This window comes from Lepus europaeus, chromosome 4 (genome assembly GCF_033115175.1).
Source record: "Lepus europaeus isolate LE1 chromosome 4, mLepTim1.pri, whole genome shotgun sequence".
NCBI classification, from domain to species: Eukaryota; Metazoa; Chordata; class Mammalia; order Lagomorpha; family Leporidae; genus Lepus; species Lepus europaeus.
Genome location: NC_084830.1, coordinates 7,343,158 through 7,367,306, shown reverse-complemented (window position 1 = coordinate 7,367,306; position 24,149 = coordinate 7,343,158). Strand labels below are relative to the sequence as shown.

The 24,149-nt window shown below is 40.3% G+C and overlaps 1 protein-coding gene across 2 annotated transcripts in view; it reads left to right on the top strand.

Annotated features, from left to right (window-relative positions):
• Positions 1-24,149, top strand: part of KHDRBS3 (KH RNA binding domain containing, signal transduction associated 3) — a 224,540-nt gene that overhangs the window by 119,329 nt on the left and 81,062 nt on the right. For both annotated transcript variants that reach the window (XR_009865776.1, XM_062189443.1), the window contains exons 5-6: positions 11,229-11,368; positions 18,748-18,943. Coding sequence is in view for 1 of the 2 variants with exons in the window: in XM_062189443.1 (XP_062045427.1) it covers positions 11,229-11,368; positions 18,748-18,943 (336 nt within the window). In the remaining variant the exon portion in view is untranslated. The remainder of the gene's footprint in view (positions 1-11,228; positions 11,369-18,747; positions 18,944-24,149) is intronic.

Genomic DNA, 24,149 nt, shown 5'->3' with positions numbered 1-24,149 from the left:
CAGGCAGAGTGAATAGTGAGAGAGAGAGAGACAGAGAGAAAGGTCTTCCTTTTTGCTGGTGGTTCACCCTCCAGTGGCCGCTGCGGCTGGCGCATCTCGCTGATCCAAAGCCAGGAGTCAGGTGCTTCTCCTGGTCTCCCATGCGGGTGCAGGGCCAAAGCACTTGGGCCATCCTCCACTGCCTTCCTGGGCCATAGCAGAGAGCTGGCCTGGAAGAAGGCAACCGGGATAGAATCTGGCGCCCCGACTGGGACTAGAACCTGGTGTGCCTGCGCCACAAGGTGGAGGATTAGCCTGTTAAGCCACGGCACCGGCCAAAGCTTTCTTTTCTTTTTTTTTTGACAGGCAGAGTGGACAGTGAGAGAGAGAGAGACAAAGAGAAAGGTCTTCCTTGTGCCATTGGTTCACCCTCCAATGGCCGCCGCGGCCGGCGCGCAGCGGCCAGCGCACCACACTGATCCGAAGCCAGGAGCCAGGTGCTTCTCCTGGTCTCCCATCGGGTGCAGGGCCCAAGCACTTGGGCCATCCTCCACTGCACTCTCAGGCCACAGCAGAGAGCTGGCCTGGAAGAGGGGCAACCAGGACAGAATCCGGTGCCCCGACTGGGACTAGAACCCGGTGTGCCAGCGTCGCAAGGCGGAGGATTAGCCTATTGAGCCATGGCGCCGGCTTTATAAATCTTGTATAGTATTCTTTCAGCCAAATCTGTAATCAAGTTTGATTTTTTTTTTATGTATTGTGAGTTTAGGATCTAAATTTTCTTTATAAATATCCAGTCTTCCTCACATCATAGATAGAAAAGATAATCCTTTTCCCTGTTGAAGTAACTGAACACAGAGGTAAGGGTTTAATTTCTGCATTCACGATTCTGTGCCAGTAATTTATATGCTTATGTCAGCTAGTAGCATACTTTTAATTAATGTAGCCTTATAGTAAATTTGGGAATCCAAGTGTGTAGTTTCTCCAACCTTGTTCTCTTTCAGAATTGTTTTGACTATTCTGTCTCCTTTGTATTCCCATGTAAGTCTTAGGATCAGCTTATCAATTTTTACAAAATACCTGGCTAGGATTTTGATGGACATTGAGCTGAATCTAAAGGAGATTTTGTTGAAAATTTCCATTTTTACAATTTTGAATTTTCAACTCATAACATAAAATGTTTCTTTTTTTAAAAGATACTTAAAAATTTATCTTATTATCAGGCTTACCAGCTTTACATTTATTTTATAAAATTCATTTTCAAATTCTGCATGTTTTCTGATATGAATTGAATTTTTAAATTTCATTCTCAGATGGTTATTAATGTATAGAAATACAGTCAGTTTTTATATATTGACTTTGTATATTATGACCTTGCTGAAGTTTTTATGAGTTCTAGTTCTAATGTGCACTTAAAAAATAAAATCATTAGCAAGATTAAAAAGAATCCTCACTAGTGGGTTCCATGTGTGTCACAGAATTTATTAATATTGCCAGTCTTAATTCTTCCTTTCCAATTTGAGTACCTTTAATTTTTCTCTTTTGTCTCCTCCTCTCTCTCCTCCCTTCCCCTGCTTTCTTCCCCTTTCTTCTGTCCTCTTCTGTCTTCTCCGTTCTCTCCTGTTTCCTCTCCATTCCCATTCCCATTGCCATTCCCGTTCCCTTTCTCATTCCTTATTCCCCTGACTAGAAATTTCAATGCACAGTTGTTTCTGGAATTAGGAACAAAGCACTCAGCCTTTCTCTGTCTGCTGAAAGTTTTTCTTATTTCTCTTATTCATTTGAAGAAGTTCTTTTATATTACTAGTTGCTGAGAGTTTTTATTATGGAAAAATGGTCAACACATATGTGTTGAAATTTGTCAAATGCTTTTTCTGCCTTTCGAGGTAATTGTTTTCTTCTTCATTCTGTTAATAGTGTGTTATATTAGTTGATCTTTGGCTGTGAAGAATTTATATTAAGATTAAATCCTTCTTGGTCATTGTATAGGATCTTTCTTATATGTTGCTAGAAAAGGTTTACTAATAAGTTGGTAAGTATTTCCACATCTATAATCATGAGGGATTCAGTTTGCAGTAGAATAATTTTATATTAGCCCAACATATTCACCATTTCTGGCACTTTGCATTTGTTCTGACAGAGTCACCATGTGGTATCAGTTCTTTTCGGCCTGAAGAACTTCTCTTAGATGTTCTTGTAATCTAGATCTACTAGCAAAATAATAACTGTTTTGTTTCTGGAGATGTCTTTATCGTACCTGTATCCTAATGGATAGGTTATAAAATACTTGGTTGACAATTTGGGTGTTTTTGACATTTTGAGTATGTTCTTCTGTTACCTTCATTTTTGTTCTTTTATACATGATCCTTGTTTTCCCCTTTTTGCTATTTCTGTCTTTGGTTTTTGAGGAGTTTGACTGTGATGTGTATGTTTAGCCTACTTGTTGACTATATTTTTTGGATCTCTGTGTTTATGTTTTTCTTTCAATGTGGCCATCATTTCTTTACATTTTTGTCTTTTTCTTCCTTTCTTTCACACCACCTCCTACCCCACCATGATACCATTATATGTATGTTCTTGCACCTGCTAGTGTCTCACAGATCTCTTAGGCTTGTTTTTCATCTTTTTTGCTTAATGTTCCTCACATTTAATAATTTAAATTGACTTGTCTTCTGGTCATTTGTTCTGCCATCTGAGCTCTGTTATTTATCTCCTCCAGTGAATTTTTCATTGTAGTTATACGTTTTTTAAAATCCTTTTTTTTTTCAAGTCCAACATCTGGGCCCCTTCCAAGATAGTTTAATTTTGTCCTTTTTCCTCCTGAGTTTGGATCACAGTTTCCTGTTCTTTTTGTGTCACTTAGTTTTCGGTTGAAAATTATATGTGATAGCTAATATATTATAGCAATCATAGATTCTGATTTATTTTCTTCCCAGACAGATGACTGTTGTTGCTCTTTTTGGCTTCCATTTCTTTAATAATTTGGTGGTAATCTGTTGAGTTTTTTTCCTATTATAAGTTTTCTCTAGCAGTTTCATGGTGAACCACTGATTGGTCAGAGGTTGTACTTCGAGACCTATGTTCGGAAAGCTTCCATTCTGTGCTGAAGGAACTGTGTGTCCACTGCAGAATGCACCCAGAGTAGCTTGTTCCCAGGCCTGTCCTGACTTCTCCTTGGGCCTGGATTTCTCATGTTTCCTCTCTGTGTGAGCAGATTCATTGTGGGGCTGCCTCCATGTTGCTGCGCATGTACACATTGTTGCATTCAGCCAGAAATGGCTGGGGAACTCAGGGCCTGCATGGCTGTCCCAGTTCTGAGTCTCCATTAAGTTTCTGGCTAATCTTCTGATCTCTCCATTGCCCCACTCAGGGACCGCAGATATCCCAGATAGCCGCTTGCTGATTCACTCATCTCCCCTGTTCCTTTGCTACCAGAATTGCTGCTGTCATTGACATTGCTGCTGGGCATGGGGTTTTTCACTTATCATTACCAATTAAGCGAGTCTCCTCCTACAGAAAACCTGAGAGTTCCCAGACTCACACCACTGTAGTGGTACTGATGCTCCAGCTAGCTGCTGGGGAGGAGGGAGCTGACAGCTCCAAGCAAAAATGCTGGAATCTGACTTTTTCCAGAAATTTACCTATTTATAAATGTATTTTCAGTTTAGTATGTACCTTCAGTCAGTTTGCAGATTCCTTAAATGGTGGCTTTGAATCATTTTGTAAAGTTTTATTATTGCTTTTTATAGAGTGGCTTTGTTGTATTTCTCACATAACTATAACAAGTATTTAGATCCCTGTCACCCACGTGAGAGTTCCAGGTTGAGGGCCTGGCTTACCCTGGGCTGTTCGCAAAGCATCTGAAGAGTGAACTAGTGGATGGGGTGATTTCTATCTGTATCACCCAACTTGGGCTGGGTCAGGGTAAAGCCAGGAGCCAAGAGCTCAGTCTGGGTCTCCCATGTGAGTGACAAGGGCCCAACCACTTGAGCCATTATCTGCTGCATCCCAGAGAATGCACTAGCAGGAAGCTGGAATCAGAGTAGCTGGGATTCTAGCCCTACACATGGTTATGGGATGCCGGTGCCTCAAGTAATGACTTAACTACTACACAAAATTCCCTTCTTATTCTACTCTGTGAAGATTTACTGCTTATGTGTTCATCTAAGAGTTTTATGGTTTTACTTCTTAAATCTTGCTCTCTGAGCCACTGTGATCTAATTTCTACATAAAGCATGAAGTAGAGGTCCCACTTTATTTGTTCACTTTTTTAATGTGTGTATCCAGTTGTTGCAGTATCACTTGTTAAACAGAATGTTTAAAAATCAGTTGGGCTCTCAGTTATATTTCATTGATCTTTATGTCTGTTCTTTATGCAATTACCACACAGTCTTAATTACTTATAATCTTGGAATAAATTTTATAATGAGAGTATGTCATTCCTCCAACTTTGTTCTTTTTCAAGATTGTTACAGTGATTTTTGGTCCCTTGCATTTCTGTATGAATTTTAAGATCAGCTTTCCATTTCAGTAAAATAATTATGATAGACATTTCCTTGAATCTGTGGATCAAGTTGGAGGTTATTATCTTAATAACGTTTAGTCCTCCTGTCATATATTTCTTTAAATGTTTTCTTTTAAGATTTATTTTATTTATTTGAAAGGCCAAGTTAGACATGGAGAGAGGGAGGTCTTCGGTCTGCTGGTTCACTCCCGAAATGGCCACAAAATTGGGGCTGGGCCAAGCTGAAGCCAGAAGCTTCTTCTGGGTCTCCCAGAGGGGTGCAAGGAGGCAAGCACTTGAGCCACCTTCTTCAGTGTTCCCAGGTGCATTAGCAGGAGCTGGGACTTGAGGTGTCTCACATATGGGGTGCACCACTGCAGGACACAGCACAGGCCCCTACACGTTTTCAAATGTCTTTCAGCAGTGTTACATAATTCTTAGAGTACAGATCTTCAGTCTTGTCAGTATATTCCTAACGAAGTTTTTCTTTTCAGTGGAATTGTTTTCCTAATTCTAGCTTTAGATTATTTACTGCTAATGTAAAGAAATCCTTTTTTTAAAAAAAATTGATCTTATATTGTATTTTCTTGTGAATTCCTTAGGATATTCTAAATATAGGTTTATGTCTTCTGAGAATGGAGATTGGTTTTATTTCTTCCTTTTTAATCTTGATGCTCTTTCTTTCTTTTTGCCATGTAATTGTCCTTAATAGACCCTCCAATTCAGTGTTGAATAGATATGGTAAGAGTAGGGATTCTTTTGTTTCTGATCTTAAAATGGCACTTACAGTCTTTTCACCATTTAATATGATGTTACCTATGGGTTTCCCTAGTTTGTTGAGTGTTTCTAACATTTTACTCTGTTGGATTATTTTCTCAAATGTTTCTTCATTATTGAAATGATAATGTGGGTTTTACCCTTATATTATTTTTATCTTAATTGATTTCCAGATGATGAACCAAACTTGCAGTCCTAAGAGAAGTTCAGCTTAGTTCTTAGGCATAAGTCTTGCTGCTGGATTTGATTCTTAGTATATATTTTGATAGCTTTAATATCAGTATTAATCAGTATTTGTAGCTTTCTTTTATTGTGATGTCTGTCTGATATTAATATATACTGATATTCTGTGAGGTTATACTGGCCTTATAGAATGACTTAGGAAATGTTTCTTTGCATTAAATTGTTTTGGGAAATTTTGTGAAGGGTTAACATTATTTCTTCTTGAAATATGTGGAAGAGTTGGGATTCTCTTCCCTGCGTTCCACATTTGAGTACTTGGGTTTTATCTATGGCTCTGACTCCTAATTCCAGCTTCTTGCCAATGCTCATGTTGGGAGGCAGCTGGAAGGACTCAAGTGGTTGGATTCTTGCCACCTGTCTAGAAGACCTGGATTGAAGTCCCAGCTCCAGGTGTTGACCTCCTGCCGGTGGAGGCATATGGGGAGTGATCCAGCAGATGAGGGCTCTTTTTTGTCTTTTTCTCTGTTTCTCTCAAGTATATACAGTTCGATTCATCATTGAGATCATGTGAAATCATGTGGGCATAGGACTATTTTGGAGGAGGAAGGAAAATTTGGGGCACTAATTTAGTCTGTTGTTAAAGAAAAGCTTTGTCTACACTCAATACTTCTGACTATCAAATGTGTGAGGTTTTTCTTTTTTTTTTTTTTTTTTTCAATTCCAACCTACCAGTTCTCTGACTTTGTAGACACCAATTGGCTATCCTACAAGTTGTTAAATTTCTGGCACTCACTGTTTGGAATTACCATCAGATCTCACAGGTTAAGGATTCAGTCCCACAAGACTGCTGAGGTGCCAGTTGCAAGTCCCAGGTTTCCTGTACTTTTCACCAAGTGGACTTCAAGTTATGTGTTACCAAACTCCCTCTTCAAGTTTGGTAATTTGCTATAGTGATTCATATAACTCATGGAAACAGTGTACTCAATAGTTTAGTTTGTTACAAAGATGAAGATGAATAGCCAAGAGAAGAGGGAATAGGAAGAGATCTGGAACAGTCCCAAGCATGGAGGTTAGACCCTTGCAGAATTGGAGTGCTCTTCCTCCCTGGCATTTGGATCCTCACCAACTCAGAAACTCTCCAGATTTTACCATTCAGGGTTTTTATGGAGGCTTCATTGTGGAATTTTTGTTGATAAAATCATTGGCCTTTGGTTTTTTAAGCCAATCTCCAACCCTCTTCCCTATCCAGAGACTGTAGTGGTTTGGGGCTGAAAGTTGTAGTCCAACAGTCATGTTGTGATCTGTCTCACAACCAGACTCCACCCTTCAAAAGTCACATTATTCTCATAAACTCGTGTTTGGGTGAAATGGGCTAACTATGAATCACAGCCTGTCTCCTCTGTCAGTCCTGAAACTCCCAAGAACTCTGCGGTAAATACCAACTCTGTGTTTCCTGTTATGTTACATGTACTGTTGTTTGTTCAGTTTTGGTAGTTTCTGTCTTTTTAGTTTATCCATCATCTAATTTTACCTAATTTATTGGCATGTCATTGTTCATAGTATTTCTTTATAAGCGTTTTTTTAACTCAAGTCCAGGTGATGCTCCATTTTTATTCCTGATTTTAATAATCTTGAGGCTTTTTTCTTCCTGGTCAGTCTAACTAAGAATCTGTCCATTTTGTTAATCTTCTTCTTTTTTTTTTAATTAAACTTTTATTTAATGAATATAAATTTCCAAAGTACAGCTTATGGGTTACAGTGGCTTCCCCCTCCCAAAACTTCCCTCCCACCCACAACCCTCCCCTTTCCCGCTCCCTCTCCCCTTCCAATCACCTCATGATTCATTTTCAATTCTCTTTATATACAGAAGATCAGTTTAGTATATATTAGGTAAAGATTTCAACAGTTTGCCCCATAAAGCAACACAAAGTGAAAAAAAATACTGTTGGAGTACTAGTTATAGCATTAAATAAGAGTGTACAGCACATTAAAGACAGAGATCCTACATAATATTTTTTTTAAATTAATTAATTTTCTATGCCATTTCCAATTTAACACCAGGTTTTTTTTTTTTCATTTCCAATTCTCTTTATATACAGAAGATCGATTCAGTATATAATTAGTAAAGATCTCATCAGTTTGTACCCACGCAGAAACACAAAGTGTAAAAATATTGTTTCAGTACTAGTTATAGCATCACTATACATTATACAACACATTAAGGACAGATCTCACATGGGATGTAAGTACACAGTGACTCCTGTTGCTGACTTAACAATTTGACACTCCTGTTCATGGCGTCAGTTTATTGCAGCTCAATTCACAATAGCTAAGACCTGGAACCAACCCAAATGCCCATCAACAGTAGACTGGATAAAGAAATTATGGGACATGTACTCCATAGAATACTATACAGCAGTAAGGAACAATGAAACCCAGTCATTTGCAACAAGATGGAGGAATCTGGAAAACATCATGCTGAGTGAATTAAGCCAGTCCCAAAGAGACAAATATCATTTGTTTTCCCTGATCGGTGACAACTGAGCACCAAAGGGGAAACCTGTTGAAGTGAAATGGACACTATAAGAAATAATGACCTGATCAGCTCTTGTCCTGACTCTAGATGTACAATGTAATACTTTATCCTTTTTAGTATTTGTTGTTGTTGTTGTTGTTGTTCTATTATTATTTTTTGAACTCTGTAATTAACACACAATTATTCTTAGGTGTTTAAATTTTAACTGAAAGGTGATCCCTGTTAAATTTAAGAGTGGGAAAAAGAGAGGGAGATGTACAATTTGGGACATGCACAATCAGACTTGCCCCAAATGATGGAGTTAGAAATGTGCCAGGGGATTCCAATACAATCCCATCAAGGTGGCATGTACCAATGCCATCTCACTAGTCCAAGTGATCAATTTCAGTTCACATTCGATGGCTCCGATAGGTCTAAGAATCAAAGGGATCACACAAACAAGACAAGTGTCTGCTAATACTAACTGATAGAATCAAAAAGGGAGAGAAAGATCCAACATGGGATGTGGGATACACAGCAGACTCATAGAATGGCAGACGTCCTAAACAACACTCTGGCCTCAGAATCAGCCCTTAAGGCACTCGGATCTGGCTGAAGAGCCCATGAGAGTATTGTAGGCATGGAAAGCCAAGACACCATGGAAAAGAATAAAAGAAGAAGACCTAAATGAAAGATCTCTGTGAGTGAGATCCCAGTGGAAAGAACGGGGCCATCAAGGAAGGAGGTACCTTTCTCTGAAGGGAGGAGAGAACTTCCACTTTGACTATGACCCTATCGGAATAAGATCAAAGTCAGCGAACTCTAAAGGCTTCCATAGCCCTGGCAACTCATTTTGTTAATCTTCTATACAAACACCTTTTAATTTTTTTCTCTCTTTTTTTTTTTTTGGCCTTTATATATATTTCTCCTGTGATTTTAATTTTTTCTGCTGTTTTCTGTGTTTAACCTCTTTTCTTTCCTATTTCTCTCTGAATTTAAAAATTGGGTTATTGGTTTCAAATCTTTGATTTTTTAAAGATAGGCATGTAGAACTATAAACTTTCTTATGAACTTTAGATCTGGCCTGTAAATTTTGGTGTGTTGTTTTTGTCTTTTCACTCATCTCACATTAATTTCAAAATTTTCTTGTTGTTTCTGTTTTGATCTAATGGTATTTTGTTATATAATTTCACTCTTACATATTTTTGAATTTCCAAATTTTGTTTCCTTAATGAATTTCTCATTTATTCCACTGTAATCAGAAGATACACTTTAACTTCAGTTCCTGTAAAATTATCAAGGCTTGTGTGATGAACTAACACAGAGTCTGTCCTCGGGATTATTCCACGTACACTTGAGAAGCGTACATGTTTTTGAATGTACTTTTTTGTTTTTTTCTTAAAAATGTTTATTGATTAGAAAACTAGAGTGACACCGAATCTCCCTTGTGGCTGGCCGAAATACTAAGGCCATCATCTTCTGCCTCCCAGGCACATTAATAGGAAACTGGATTGGAAACAGAGATAGGACTTTATCTCCGGCACTTTGGTAAGCGATGTGGGCATACCAAGCAGAGGCTTAACCTACTGTACCACAACACCTGCCTTAGGTGTAGTGTTTTGTCAATCTCTGTTTTCGGTCCTATCCTATTTTTTTCACTAAACCTAGAATGATATTTCTAGAATGTGAACCTAAATAGGCAGATTGCCTTAAAATTATTATGGCTTCTCAGAACCTTTTATTTTCAGCATTTCAAGCTATCATTAATAAGATAACGTTTTTCATGATTTGGCCTCTGGTTACCCCTAATCCTGCTCCCACTCACATGCCAAATTGCATTCATAATTTTGCCACAATAGCCAAGGTGGGGCCAGGCTACAGTCAGGAGGTACAAGCTTCATCCAAGTTGCCCACATGACTGTAGGGTCCCAACTACTTAAGCCATCCTACTCTGCTTTCCAGGTACATTAGCAGGGAGCTGGATTGGAAGTAGAGCAGCCTGGACTTGAACCGATGCCCATATAGGATGCCAGCGCTGCAGGCAATGGCATAATCCACTTGACCACAGCGCTGGCCACTATTTTTAGTATTAAAATTTGTTTTTCCTTCTGCCATTCTGCCACTCTTCTGGTTAATGACTTCTCACTCAGATGTCACTTCTTATAGAAAACCTACTGGATTTTCCTTTTTGACCACTGAGACATGAATTTTCCTATTATTGTAAAACAGATCAGATTTTATTTACACCTCCATGTCTTTGCTGATGCTCACTGAATGGTGTTGAGGATGATAAAGAGGGTGGAAGAATTAACGATAACAACAATGTTTCTGAGTTGAATACTTGGATGGTAATGTAAGGTGAAAAGAAAGGCAATGTTGAGGAATAAGATTATGTTCAGTTTTCAAAATGTTGAATTTCACAACTTGTGCAGTAGCCAAATGGGAATCTACCAAAGGAATGTGTGTGTGTGTGTGTGTGTATACATACATACACTAATTGACAGGCAGAGTTAGTGAGAGAGAGAGAGAGACAGAGAGAAAGGTCTTCCTTCCATTGATTCACACCCCAAGTGGCTGCTACAGCTGGCATGCTGCGCCGATCCGAAGCCAGGAGCCAGGTGTTTCCTCCTGGTCTCCCATGCGGGTGCAGGGCCCAAGCAATTGGGCCATCCTCCACTGCCTTCCTGGGCCACAGTAGAGAGCTGGACTGAGTTCCCTGGCTGCTGGGACCCTGGTTCATTCCTTTGGCTTTCTGTTACTTGATGCATCATAGATGCTTAGTAGCTACTTTCTGAATTTAGTTGTAAATAATTTTGTTATATGCTATTTTAATTTCAATATAAATACTTGTCATGGAAAGCATGCCCAGGGGAAGGAGTTACAACTCATTATGGAAAATTTTACCTTGGGAGAAAATACTGGTTTTCCTTTTTCTATTTAATAATATTATCAATAAATTTGTACTTTCTAATTTTTTTAACCATTTCTAAGTGTATATTAGTGAAAGCATTTTAACAGGGTTATGAAACAGAACATTTCTGTTTTAATAAATTCATAGGTTCCTTTGTGAATTCAAGTATTTTCTGATCATTTTTTAAAGAAATTAATATAAAGACAACAGATTTCATTTCATTTATTTCATACAATACAATACAATACAATTCTAAGAAGATAACCATACTTTCCCCCTCAAAAAATGATTTTTTGTTATAGATACTTTTTATAGTTTTAGTATGAAGCAAAGTATTCTATCTTCTGTCTTCTGTATAGGACTATAATGATGAGATCAGGCAAGCACAGCTCCAGGAACTAACGTATTTGAATGGTGGTTCAGAAAATGCAGATGTTCCAGTGGTTCGAGGGAAACCTACCTTGCGTACCAGAGGTGTACCAACCCCTGCAATCACCAGGTAGGTGTAAGTTATTGACTTACTTTTTAATGTTTAGGTTAGGATACCAAAGCAATAGGTTTAGTGTTTCTTTAGTTAGTAGCCAGAATAAGGTAGATAGGTTCGTTTGTACAAATCTAGTTTTCAGACAATGTGATGTCATATTAAGGGGATTTACATTGGACTGAGATATTCCCAAGGTTAACTATAACCTGTACCACTTATTAATTTATAACCTTAGGCAAACTATTACTCATTTAACATTAATTCTTTAAAATGAGGCTTGTTTTATGTAAATAATAACATTCATTGATAAGTAGTTTGAAGTAATGGTCTCCCCTGTTTTGCCTTTGTGGACATCTGGCTAGTTCATTGTTATACCACCATTGCTAAGCACAGCATTAAGCACCTAGTGGATATCCAAATGCCTGTAATTTTATTCACTGCAAACAATCTATGACATTTGAAAGTCCCTCAGCTGGTCCAAGAACAAAGATTTTGTTTCTCCCTGGATTAATGATTACTTAAAAAAAAAAAGATTTACTTATTTATTTGAAAGGCAGACTTACAGAGAGAGAAAGGAGAAAGAGAGAGAGAGAAATCTTCCATCCACTGGTTCACTCCCCAGATGGCTGCAATGACCAGGGTTGGGCCAGGCCAAAGCCAGGATCGGGAGCTTCATCCAAGTCTCCCATGTGGGTAGAGGGACCCACGGATTTGGGCCATCTTCCACTGCTTTCCAGACATATTAGCAGGGAGGAGGAGCAGCTGGGACTTGAACCAGCACCCATATGGGATGCCAGGACTGCAGGCTATGGCTTAACCCACTGTCCCACAGCACCAGCCACCGTCATGGCTTTCTTTTTAGTGATAGGCAGACAGTCATTTGCCATGAAACAATGTTACTGTGCACATTAGATCATTTAGCAGTTGATGGTCCCATAAGAATGTAATCAAACTGAAAAATTCCTATCACCTATTGCTGTCAGTGCACAATGATCTATTTAGGGTGTTGTTGGTGTGAACGGACTCACACTGCCAGTCATATAAAGTATAGCACAGCTAGGTCCATTAGATGTATAGTAGTCTATACTATATAGGTTCTTGTACACTCTGATGTTCACACAAATGTTGTATTTCTCAAAATGTACCCCTTCTGTTAGCAATTCATGGCTGTATACAGATAGCAGATAGATACCAGTGTATCTGTATATATAAATAAAAGTTCTTTCTAAGTTACATGTAAACATACATATATAAGGTTAGCACACAAGAAATGTTAGATGTCTGATAAATGTACATATATACACACTCAACTTATCACATAAGATTAAGTCACTTTTCTGTTCTTCTTGTTGTGAAATGAAATCCCAGAATGAAGACCCTCTGGCTGGAGAGTGCAGAGAGCAGAGCACACTCAGTGTTGGGTGTTAGCAGGCACTGTGCTCCTTAAAACACATTTGTTACTTTTAATGAAGATAATTTAGTTGCCAGTTTTTAAATAAATTTGAAGTTGTTAGGAACAGATGAGGAACACAGAGGCTTTCCCCTTTTTTTGGAGTGTAATACCTGGAGAAATGCTCCCATCTGTCCAGAGGAAAAATTATACCTTTGGTTACAGCCTAGATGTTGCTTTTCATTTAAAGCTGTTTTGATTGTTAATATTGTCTAATGAGATTATTTTTTAATGTTGCACATTTCAGACCCTGGTTTTACTTTGTGGTAGAGTGATGGGCCAGGTCAGTGCCAGGGTTAAACATGCTTACTTTAGTATTTATGGTCACCACATGTTTACTTGAAATCATAAGCAACTGATCCACTAGGGACTTTTTTCCCTCATAGTCACTGTGGTCTTTGTTGGCCCCAAGTCTTTTAGATTTCTTGTTTCTACAGTATAAAGTTCATATTCTCAAAAGAGATATTTAAAGCCTCTCTGAATTTTTTTCTCAGTATCACTCTCCAATTTATTCTATTTTTTTTGGATATTTATTTATTTGATTGAAAGTTGGAGTTACACAGAAAGTGAACAAGAGGCAGAGAGAGACAGACAGACAGACAGACAGACAGAGACAGAGAGACAGAGAGGGCTTCCATCTGCTGGTTCACTTCCCAGTTGGCTGCAACAACCAGAGCTGTACTGATCCAAAGCCAGGAGTTCTTCAGTGTCTCCCACGTGGGTACAGGGGCCCAAGGACTTGGGCCAGCTTCTGCTGCCCTCCCAGGCCATAGCTGAGAGCTGGATCAGAAGTGGAACAGCCGGGTCTCCAACAGGCTCCCATATGGGATGCCGGCACTGCGGGCAGCGGCTTTACCTGCTATGCCACAGCACCGGCCCCTCCAATTAATTCTTTATTGATTGGTTTTATTTATTGTTCATTTGAGCAGCCCTGGGCTAGAAATTTTGCTTCATTAAGTGTGTCTTTCCATCTTTCTGTGCCTAATATATTATTTAACATTTATTTATTTATTTGAAAGAGTGACATAGAGGAGGGAGAGAGTAACAGAGTAACCTTTCATGCATGGGGTCAACTCCTCAAATGCTCACAACAGCCAGAACTGGGCCACGCAGATGGGAAAAGTCAGAAACTCCTTCTGGGTTTCCTACATGGGTAGTAGGAACTCAAGTATCTGAGTCATCGTGTTTGCCTCCCAGGTACATTAGCAGGAACCTAGGTCAGAAGCCAAGTAGCTGGGAATTGAACCAGACACTCGGATACAGGATATGGGAATTCCAAGTTGTATCTTAACCCACTGTGCCACAATGGCCCAACCCCTTTCTATTTTTTGTTCATATTGTCCCCATCTACAATTCTGTATTTCTTTCCCATCTGCCTCTCACCTGTTTAAATCCTACTTATGTTTTCACCTTAAACTGGAACTCTCAACCACTCTTATTTATTCTGGAAGTTTTAGCCATGGCCATTAGGCAAGAGAAAGAAAGTTGTAACAATAGGAAAGGAAGTAGTCAAATTGTCTCTGTTTGCAGATCACATGATTCTATATAGGAACCAAGAGACTATTAGAGGTAATAAGTGAGTTCAGCAGAGTTGCAGGATACAAAATCAACACATAAAAATCAGTAGCATTTTTACACCAACAGTGATCTTGATGAGAAAGAACTGTTAAGAGCAGTTTAATTCACAGCAGCTACAAAAATAAAATTGAATACCTTGGGGTAAATTTAACCTAGAATGTAAGGCTTCTACAGTGAAAATATTTAAAAAGTTAATGAAAGAATAGAAGAAGACACACACACACAAAATGGAAAGAACCCCCATGTTAATGAAAAAAATAATATTATCAAAATGTCCATGGTATACAAAGTAATTAACGTATTCAGTGCAGTTCCCATCAAAATACCAATGACTTTCTTTATAGGATTAGGAAAAAATTAAAATTCATATAGAAATACAAAGGCCCCAAATAGCCAAAACAATCTTGAACAATAAAAACAAAGCCTGAGGCATCACAATACCACATTTCAAGACATATGATGGGGTTATTGTAACCAAAATGGCATGGTACTAGAATAAAAATAGACAGGTAGACCATGGAACAATAGAAATCCCAGAAATACATTCATGCATCTTCCACCAGCTTATCTTTGACAGAAGTGCTAAAAACACTCTAGAAAGCACAATCTCTCAGTCTCTTCAGTAAAAGGTGTCAGGAAAACTGGATTTCCAACACTGCCGACCGTTGGAAAAAGACCCCTATGTTATAACCTGTACGAAAATCAACTCAAAATGGATCAAAGATCTAAATACAAGACCTGAAAATATGAAACTACTAGGAGAAGACACTCCAAGACTTTGGCATGGGTTTTGGATTTTGGGTAGAGCCCTAAAAACACAGGTAATAAAAATAGGGGACAGCACAGTGGCATAGTGGGTAAAACCGCTGTCTGCAGTGCCAGCATCCTATGTGGGTGCTGGTTTGAATTCTGGCTGCTCCACTTCTGATCTTGCTCTCTTCTGTGGCGTGGGAAAGCAGTAGAAGTTGTCCCAGGTCCTTGGGACCCTGCACCCATGTGAGAGTCTCCAAAGAAACTTCTGGTTTCAGATCAGCCCAGCTCCTGCTGTTGAGACCTTTAGGGCAGTGAACCAGTGAATGGAAAACTTTCTCTCTCTCTCCTACCCCTCCCCCCGCCCCCGCCTTTGCCTCTGCCTCGCTGTAACTCTGCCTTTCAAATAAATAAATCTGAATTAAAAGAAGTAAAAAAAAGAATAGACAGTTGGGTTATGTAAAACTAAGAAGGTCCTGTTGCACAGCAAATGAAACATTCAACAGAGTGAAGAGGGAACCAACAGAATGGGAGAAAATATTTGTAAACTATGCATATGTTAAAAGAATTGATATTTAGAATGTGTAAAATTAAAGAAGTTCCATACCAACAAAACAGTCCAGTTAAGAAATCGGAAAAGGATATGAATAGACATTTTTCCAAAGAAATACAAATGTCCCAGAAGCACATGAAAAAAATACTCAGTATCATTAGCCATTAGGGAAATGCAAATAAAAGCCACAATATGGTATCATCTCCAGGTAGATTTGCTGGTTTCAGAAAATTAAGAGGGACCGGTGCTGCGGCACAGCAGGTAAAGATGCTGCCTACAGTACCCACATCCCTTATGGGTGAGTTCGAGTCTGGCTGCTCCACTTCCATTCTAGCTCTCTGCTAGGGCCTGGCAAAGCAGTGGAAGATGGCCCAAGTCCTTAAGACCCTGTACTTGCATGGGAGACCTGGAAGAGGTTCCTGGCTTTTGGCTTCAAACAAATTAGGGTTGGGCGCTGTGGCTGACCTGCCTGCAATGTTGGCATCCCATTTGGGCACCTGTTCAAATCCCAGCTGCTCCACTACTGATCCAGCTCCTGATAATGTGCTTGGGGGGGTCCATGGAGGAGAGCCTAGGTCCTTGGGCCCCTGCCCTAATGTGGGAAACCAAGAGGAGACTCCTGGCGCCTAACTTCAGATCGTCCCAGCTCCGGCTTTGTGGCTATTTGAGAAGTGAACCAGCAGATGGAAGACCTCTCTTTCTCTCTCTCTGCCTCTCTGTAACTTCTGCCTTTCAAATAAATAAATCTTTAAAATAAATCAAGAAAATAGGAGTGAACATTGTGGTACAACTTGTTAAGTCACATCCTGGGATGCCAAAATCCCATATTGGGGTGCCTGATTCAAATTCCAGCAACTTCACACTTACAATACAGCTTCCTGCCAGTGTGCCTGGGAGGCAGCACATGATGGCCCAAGTAATTTGGTTCTTGCTAACCATTTGGAAGACCTGAAAGGACTTTCTGGCTCCTGGCTTCAATCTGGCCTAGGCCCAGCTGATGTGACAGTGTTAGTGGGAATACAAATTAGGACAAACATGGGAAGTAGTTATGGCGATCCCTCAGAAAACTAAAGATATGTTTATGACCCAGCTACTTCACTTCTAGGAATACATCCAAAGGAAATGAAGTCAGCATATAGGAGATTATTGTTTCACATCAAATTTATTACAACGCTATTTACAATAGCAAAGGCATGGAATCAACCTATATGTCCATTAGTGGATGAATATACAAAGAAAATATGGTATATGCACATCATGGAATGTTACTCAGCTATAAAAATGAAATTCTGAAATTTGCAACAAAATGGATGGAATTGGAGAGGGAGAGAGGCAGATGGAGGAATGTGTTAATGCCATATTATTTGGTTTATAGAATTGTGTTAATGTCACCTCATTAAATTATACCTCTTTTTAAATAATATACACTTTTCAAATGTTGTCCACTTAAAATGTAGTTCCTATTTGTCACATAACAGAATATAAATGCTCACACGGATATCACATTTTTTTGTGAATGACCATGTGGATATCACATTTAGGAATTTCATAGATCAAGTTGTTATGGGAATCTTCATGCATCTATCAGCTGTTGGAACGTTGGTATACCATTCATAGAATGAGAAGTAATGAGTGTTTTAATGTTTCCATTTTAGATTCAAATGAGAGAAATAGACTTCTACTTTTGAAACAGTTTCTTGGGGCTGGCACTGTGGCTCACTTGGTTAATCCTCCACCTGTGGCGCCAGCATCGCATATGGGCACTGGGTTCTAGTCCCGGTTGCTCCTCTTCCATTCCAGCTCTCTGCTGTGGCCTAGGAAGGCAGTGGAGGATGGCCCAAGTGCTTGGGCCCTGCACCCGCATGGGAGACCAGGAGGAAGCACCTGGCTCCTGGCTTCAGATCGGCGCAGCACCGGCTGTGGCAGCCATTTAGGGGGTGAACCAATGGAAGGAAGACCTTTCTCTCTGTCTCTTTCTCATCACTAACTCTGTCAAAAAAAAAAAAAAATGAAACAGTTTCTTCACCAAACTTCTGTCTTGGGCAATGCCTCTCAAAAGCACTGCTTTGATAATGGTGCCTCCTTGACACCTTCCATGCTCCTGGGAGACCCCAACAGAGAAGGAATTTGAGAAACAACAAAAATGTAGAATTAAAGCCACTCTGGCAACACACTTTTTGCTGTATGTTTTTCTTAGTAATCTTTCTACCTCTGCCTGGGCCTGCTGCTATAGTGTTCTGGACCAGACAATTTTGAAACCTCAATGATGCTACTTTTTATTTTTCTTTTTAAAAAAAGTGACTTGTTCTGTATTGCTCTTTGTAGTGAAACTGTGACACATGCATTTTGGTTCTTGGCTTTGCTAGCTATGTGCTCTCAGGTAGTTTTGGAATCTGAGCAGCAGGCCGGTGCTGCGGCTAACTCGGCTAATCCTCCGCCTGTGGTGCCGGTACTCTGTGTTCTAGTCCTGGTTGCTCCTATTCCAGTCCAGTTCTGTACTGTGGCCTGGGAAGTCAGTAGAGGATGACCCAAGTGCTTGGGCCCTGCACTCGCATGGGAGACCAGGAGGAAGCACCTGGCTCCTGACTTCGGATCGGCGTAGCACACCGGCTGTAGCGGCCATTTGGGTAGTGAACCAATGGAAGGAAGACCTTTCTCTCTGTCTCTCTCACTGTCTAACTCTGCCTGTCAAAAAAAAAAAAAGAAAAAAAAGATTCTGAGCAGCAGACTCCATTCAGGTGTTATCCTGGTGTGGTATCGTGTAGGAGTCCTCAGCACTTGCAGCTCCCCAGATTTCATAGCTCCCGTCCTACATTTTAGCGAGAAATTGAGTCTGGGTTTCTTCAGTGTTACCATATTCATTGTTACTGAACTAACTACCTAAATGACTACCTTCCTTTTGGTATATACCTAATTGTTACTTGCTTCATTTCTTGTTTTGCATCCTTAGTTCTTATTCCTTATTGTAGAAATACAGAACATTGATTTCTGTGAAGTATAAGTAATATGGAAGGAACATTAGAAATGTGGTAAATATTGCTAACTTGATGCACTTGTTTACAGGGGGAGAGGAGGAGTCACAGCCCGGCCAGTTGGAGTTGGTGTCCCCCGAGGGACACCAGCTGCCAGGGGAGTCCTTTCCACCCGAGGGCCAGTGAGTCGAGGAAGAGGACTTCTCACTCCGAGAGCAAGAGGTGTTCCCCCAACGGGGTACAGACCTCCACCGCCACCTCCAACACAGGAGACCTATGGAGAGTATGTAAGTGCAGATGTCAGACCACAGCTCTGTTATCATATCGTCCCAGTGCAGACATAGCACTGCTGTCGTTAGCAAGTCCCTCCCTCTGTGTTATTCTTTAATGTTCTTCAGTGAACACTTATTGAATGCAAAATAAGTACTCAAAAAAGTGCAAAAAAGTCAGGCCTCTTTCAGCGAGTAGCTTAAATATAAGGTATGGAAGAGGAATTTGGGTAGAAGAGGGTGGTACAGGACCAGGGTCATGCAGAGATATATGATCAAGCTTTTAGCAGCACTTAGTACTCTGATATTCTCCTCTAGGTTGCTTCTAAGTAATTCAGCTTTTAAAAATAATTGCCTAAATATACCAAGGTGATTTTATACTTAATTTGTTTCCTTTTAAGCTGTGCTGCTGTTTTTGGATTCTTAGTGTAAATTCTTTTCAGTAAAGGAAATAAAATTTTCCTATTTTTTAATTGGTACAGATTAATCTTTCAGTCACCATTCAGTAATTATTTGATATGGCTCAATATGGAATTAATGTAAAGAAAAACAGTCATGAAAATTTGGGAAGGAGATTCTTTAAGAATACAAACTCCTCAGATTCTTATTGCAACACTCAAATTTACCATAAAGAAGAAAATAAAGAACAATAGATAACTGATTCATATTTGTAATTGGAAGTAAGTAAGATCATATAGATGTTGTCAGTGAAAGAGAAGCCATGACAGGAATAAAATTCAAGAACCAATAGGTTTTCATGTTTTACTTTATATGATAGAGGTCTCTTGCTAGCGGCATATTGTACCTTTTTACACAATTCCTGTAAGATTGCAGTAATACCTTGTGTTGCCAGCAACCTCTTTAGCTTCATGTTTATTTATTTGAAAGGTAGAGTTACAGAGAGGCAGAGGCAGAGAGAGAGAGGCCTTCTATCTGCTGGTTCATACCCCAAATGGCCACAATGACCAGAGCTGAGCCAATCTGAAGCCAGGAGCCAGGCGCTTTCTCTGGGTCTCCCACGCAGCTGCAGGTACCCAAGGACTTGGGCCATCCTCTACTGCTTTCCTAGGCCATAGCAAGAGAACTGGATTGGAAGTGGAGCTGCCAGGATTTGAATCTGTGCCCATATGGGATGCCAGCACTATAGATGGCAGCTTTACACACTACATCACAGTGCTGGCCCCATGTATAAAGTACTAATTCAATCAAGTTGAAAAGTATTTTCTTGAATAATGCTTTCTATCCTCTGCTATCGAAAATAGGGTAATGGTACTGTTCAAGAGGAGAGAAGTTGGAAATATCTAAGGGAGAAAGGAAGCCTGTGGTGGTTGGAGCTAGTCGTTCAGTCACACTTCATTCTTGTCACTACAGCTATGATTTGAATGCAGGGCTAGTATTCTTTGTTCCACACCCTAGTGTTGCCTACAAATGACTGACAGCCACATTTGCCATCATTGTTTTAATTGGACTGGAGTGCAGCATTAGCAATTTTCATCAACTTCATACAACAACAACTCCTAACATACATAATATGACTGTATCCTTTGCAAGTATCTTTTAGATGGTATAATGAGACATAAAAAGAAATATTATTAAGAGTGCACCTGCTTCTCCAAGTTGCATTACTTTATTATTTAGTGTCTACTCATTAGTATTTATTATTCCTGGGAAAACCTATGAATTTAATAGATGAGAATTTTCCGCATTTAGACTAGCAATTTTATATGTCCTCTTGACGCAGTGTAATAAAAACTCAGGTAACTCCATGTTGTAATATAGCAAACACAGTTGGTAGCTGGTAGGAGTAGATAAAGCCCCTTCCCCACTGCCATCAGTAATACTGCCTCCCAGATAGGCTGTTGTGACCTCATCTTCCTCCCCTTGAAGTAGAGGAAATGGTCCTTGCCATGCATAGGGACGAATTCTTAATGCTGGCATATATTACATGAATTTAACTCAGAAGCTGAGTATGTGTGCATAGGTGAGTAGTGGGAAGTGGGTCAGAAGGAGGTATGGAGTGTGGGAGGGGAAGTAGAGAGAGATGGCACTTCATTGCCTGCTGTACTCTGGTCTCTGGTGAGAGAGAAAAGGAGCCCCTCCTAACTGCTGGCCTCCTTTATGGGTTGGATGGGAGTGGCTATCAGATGGCACCTCCCTCCCCATCCAGGTCTCAGGTGAAGGTGACATCCTGGAAAGGGGGCAGTTCTTAGTTGCAAGTAGGGCTGCATTATTACCCGGGTGGAAGCTTCTGGCATGTAGGCACCTCAGGCTCAGCGTATCTAGCTATCTACCTGCCTAGCCCATATCACCAGGACTCAGCTTTAATGGAATTTCCTACTGCCAGTCCCTCGAATCCAGCGTTGTAGCCTCTGGCCTTTCTCTAGACATTGACCCTTGGTCTTATCTGTTGTAAACCCAAGATTCTTACACAATATGCATAGTTTTACATGGGGAAGAGAGGAAATAAATTTTTTTAAATTTTATATCAAGTAAGTATACTATAAGATTAAATGTAGAAAGGATCCTGTAACACAAGGAAGCATTTGTATATGCATTTTTTTCTTCTGGGGAAGTTGGTCTTCCTAGAATGTACTAGTTATCTTCTTGAACTGCAAATAAACATAAATTATATTCTAAGCTTAATAAGTAGGAGTTCCCCCTCCCATTCACCTTTTTTTCTGTTAGCAATATCCAGAACACAGTAGGTCTTTTTTTTTTTTTTTTGACAGGCAGAGTGGACAGTGAGAGAGAGAGACAGAGAGAAAGGTCTTCCTTTTTTGCCGTTGGTTCACCCTCCAATGGCCGCCGCGGTAGCGCGCTGCGGCCGGCACACCGCGCTGATCCGAAGCCAGGAGCCAGGTGCTTCTCCTGGTCTCCCATGGGGTGCAGGGCCCAAGCACGTGGGCCATCCTCCACTGCACTCCCTGGCCACAGCAGAGAGCTGGCCTGGAAGAGGGGCAACCGGGACAGGATCGGTGCCCCGACCGGGACTAGAACCCGGTGTGCCGGCGCCGCAAGGCGGAGGATTAGCCTAGTGAGCCGTGGTGCCGGCCCACAGTAGGTCTTTAATAAATGTTTGCTAAATCAATATTCTCAAATCATTGTTTTTAAAAATTGTGGTGAATCTAAAATAGATTGTTTCTCTTTTTTAAAAAATATTTTTTCTCCTAACAATTTATATGTACCATAATTATTAGCATAGATTTATGCAGGGCAGTCACTAGTTAGCAAGTATCTGTTTCTCAGAGGAGTATTCATTTCTAGGGATATTGCTGCACCTTTTTTCTAACTTTTATTTATAAATGTAAATTTCTAAAGTACAGCTTTTGGATTACCATGGCTTCCCCCCCGCCCCATCACTTCCCTCCAACCGCATCCCTCCCATCTCCCGCTCCCTGTCCCATTCCATTTACACCAAGATTCATTTTCAATTATCTTTATATACAGAAGATCAATTTAGTGTATATTAAGTAAAGATCTCAACAGTTTGCACCCACACAGAAACACAAAGTGTTAAGTACTGTTTCAGTACTAGTTATAGCATTAATTCACATTGAACAACACATTAAGGACAGAGATCCTACATGAGGAATAAGTGCACAGTGACTCCTGTTGTTGACTTAACAATTGACACTCTTGTTGATGGCGTCAGTAATCACCCTAGACTCTTTTTTTTTTTGACAGGCAGAGTGGACAGTGAGAGAGAGAGACAGAGAGAAAGGTCTTCCTTTGCCACTGGTTCACCCTCCAGTGGCCGCCGCAGCAGGTGTGCTGCGGCCGGCGCACCGCGCTGATCCGATGGCAGGAGCCAGGTGCTTCTCCTGGTCTCCCATGGGGTTCAGGGCCCAATCACTTGGGTCATCCTCCACTGCACTCCCTGGCCACAGCAGAGAGCTGGCCTGGAAGAGGGGCAACCGGGACAGAATCCGGCGCTCCGACCGGGACTAGAACCCGGTGTGCCGGCGCCGCAAGGCGGAGGATTAGCCTGTTAAGCCACGGCGCGGGCCATCACCCTAGACTCTTATCATGGGTTGCCAAGGCTAAGGAAACTTTTGAGTTTGCCAACTCTGATCTTATTTAGACAAGGTCATAGTCAAAGTGGAAGTTCTCTCCTCCCTTCAGAGAAAGGTACCTCCTTCTTTGGTTGCCTGTTCTGTCCACTGGGATCTCACTCAGAGATCTTTTATTTAGGTTTGTTTGTTTGTTTGTTTTTTTGTCAGAGTGTCTTGGCTTTCCATGCCTAAAATACTCTCATGGGCTCTTGAGCCAGATCCGAATGCCTTAAGGGCTGATTCTGAAGCCAGAGTGCTGTTTAGGACATCTGCCATTCTATGAGCCTGCTGTGTATCCTGCTTCCCATGTTGGATCGTTCTCTCCCTTTTTAATTCTGTCAGTATTAGCAGACACTAGTCCTGTTTATATGATCCCTTTGACTCTTAATCCTTCATTATGATCAATTGTGTACTGAAACTGATCACTTGGACTAGTGAGATGGCATTGGTACATGCCACCTTGATGGGATTGAATTGGAATCTCATGGCACGTTTCTAACTCGACCGTTTGGGGCAAATCTGATTGAACATGTCCCAAAATGTACATCTCCTCCCTCTCTTATTCCCACACTTATATTTAACAGAGATCATTTTTCAGTTAAATTTAAACACCTAAGAATAATTGTGTGTTAATTACAGAGTTCAACCAATAGTATTAAATAGAACAAAAAAAAAATACTAAGAGGGATAAAGTATTAAGTTGTTCCTCCACAGTCAGGACAAGGGCTGATCCAGTCACTGTTTCTCATAGTTTCCTTTTCACTTCAATAGGTTTCATTTTTATTGCTCGGTTAGTTGTCACCAATCAGGGAGAACAAATGATATTTGTCTCTTTGGGACTGGCTTATTTGACTCAGCATGATTTTTCCAGATTCCTCCATTTTGTTGAAAATGACTAGGTTTCATTTTTTTTACTGCTGTATAGTATTCTATAGAGTACATGTCATATAATTTCTTTACCCAATCTACTGTTGATGAGCATTTAGGTTGATTCCAGGTCTTAGCTATTGTGTATTGAGCTGCAATAAATAGTAATGTGCAGACAGCTTTTTGTTTGCCAATTTAATTTCCTTTGGGTAAATTCTAAGGAGTGGGATGGCTGGGTTGTATGGTAGGGTTATATTCAGGTTTCTGAGGTATCTCCAGACTGACTTCCATAGTGGCTTACCCAG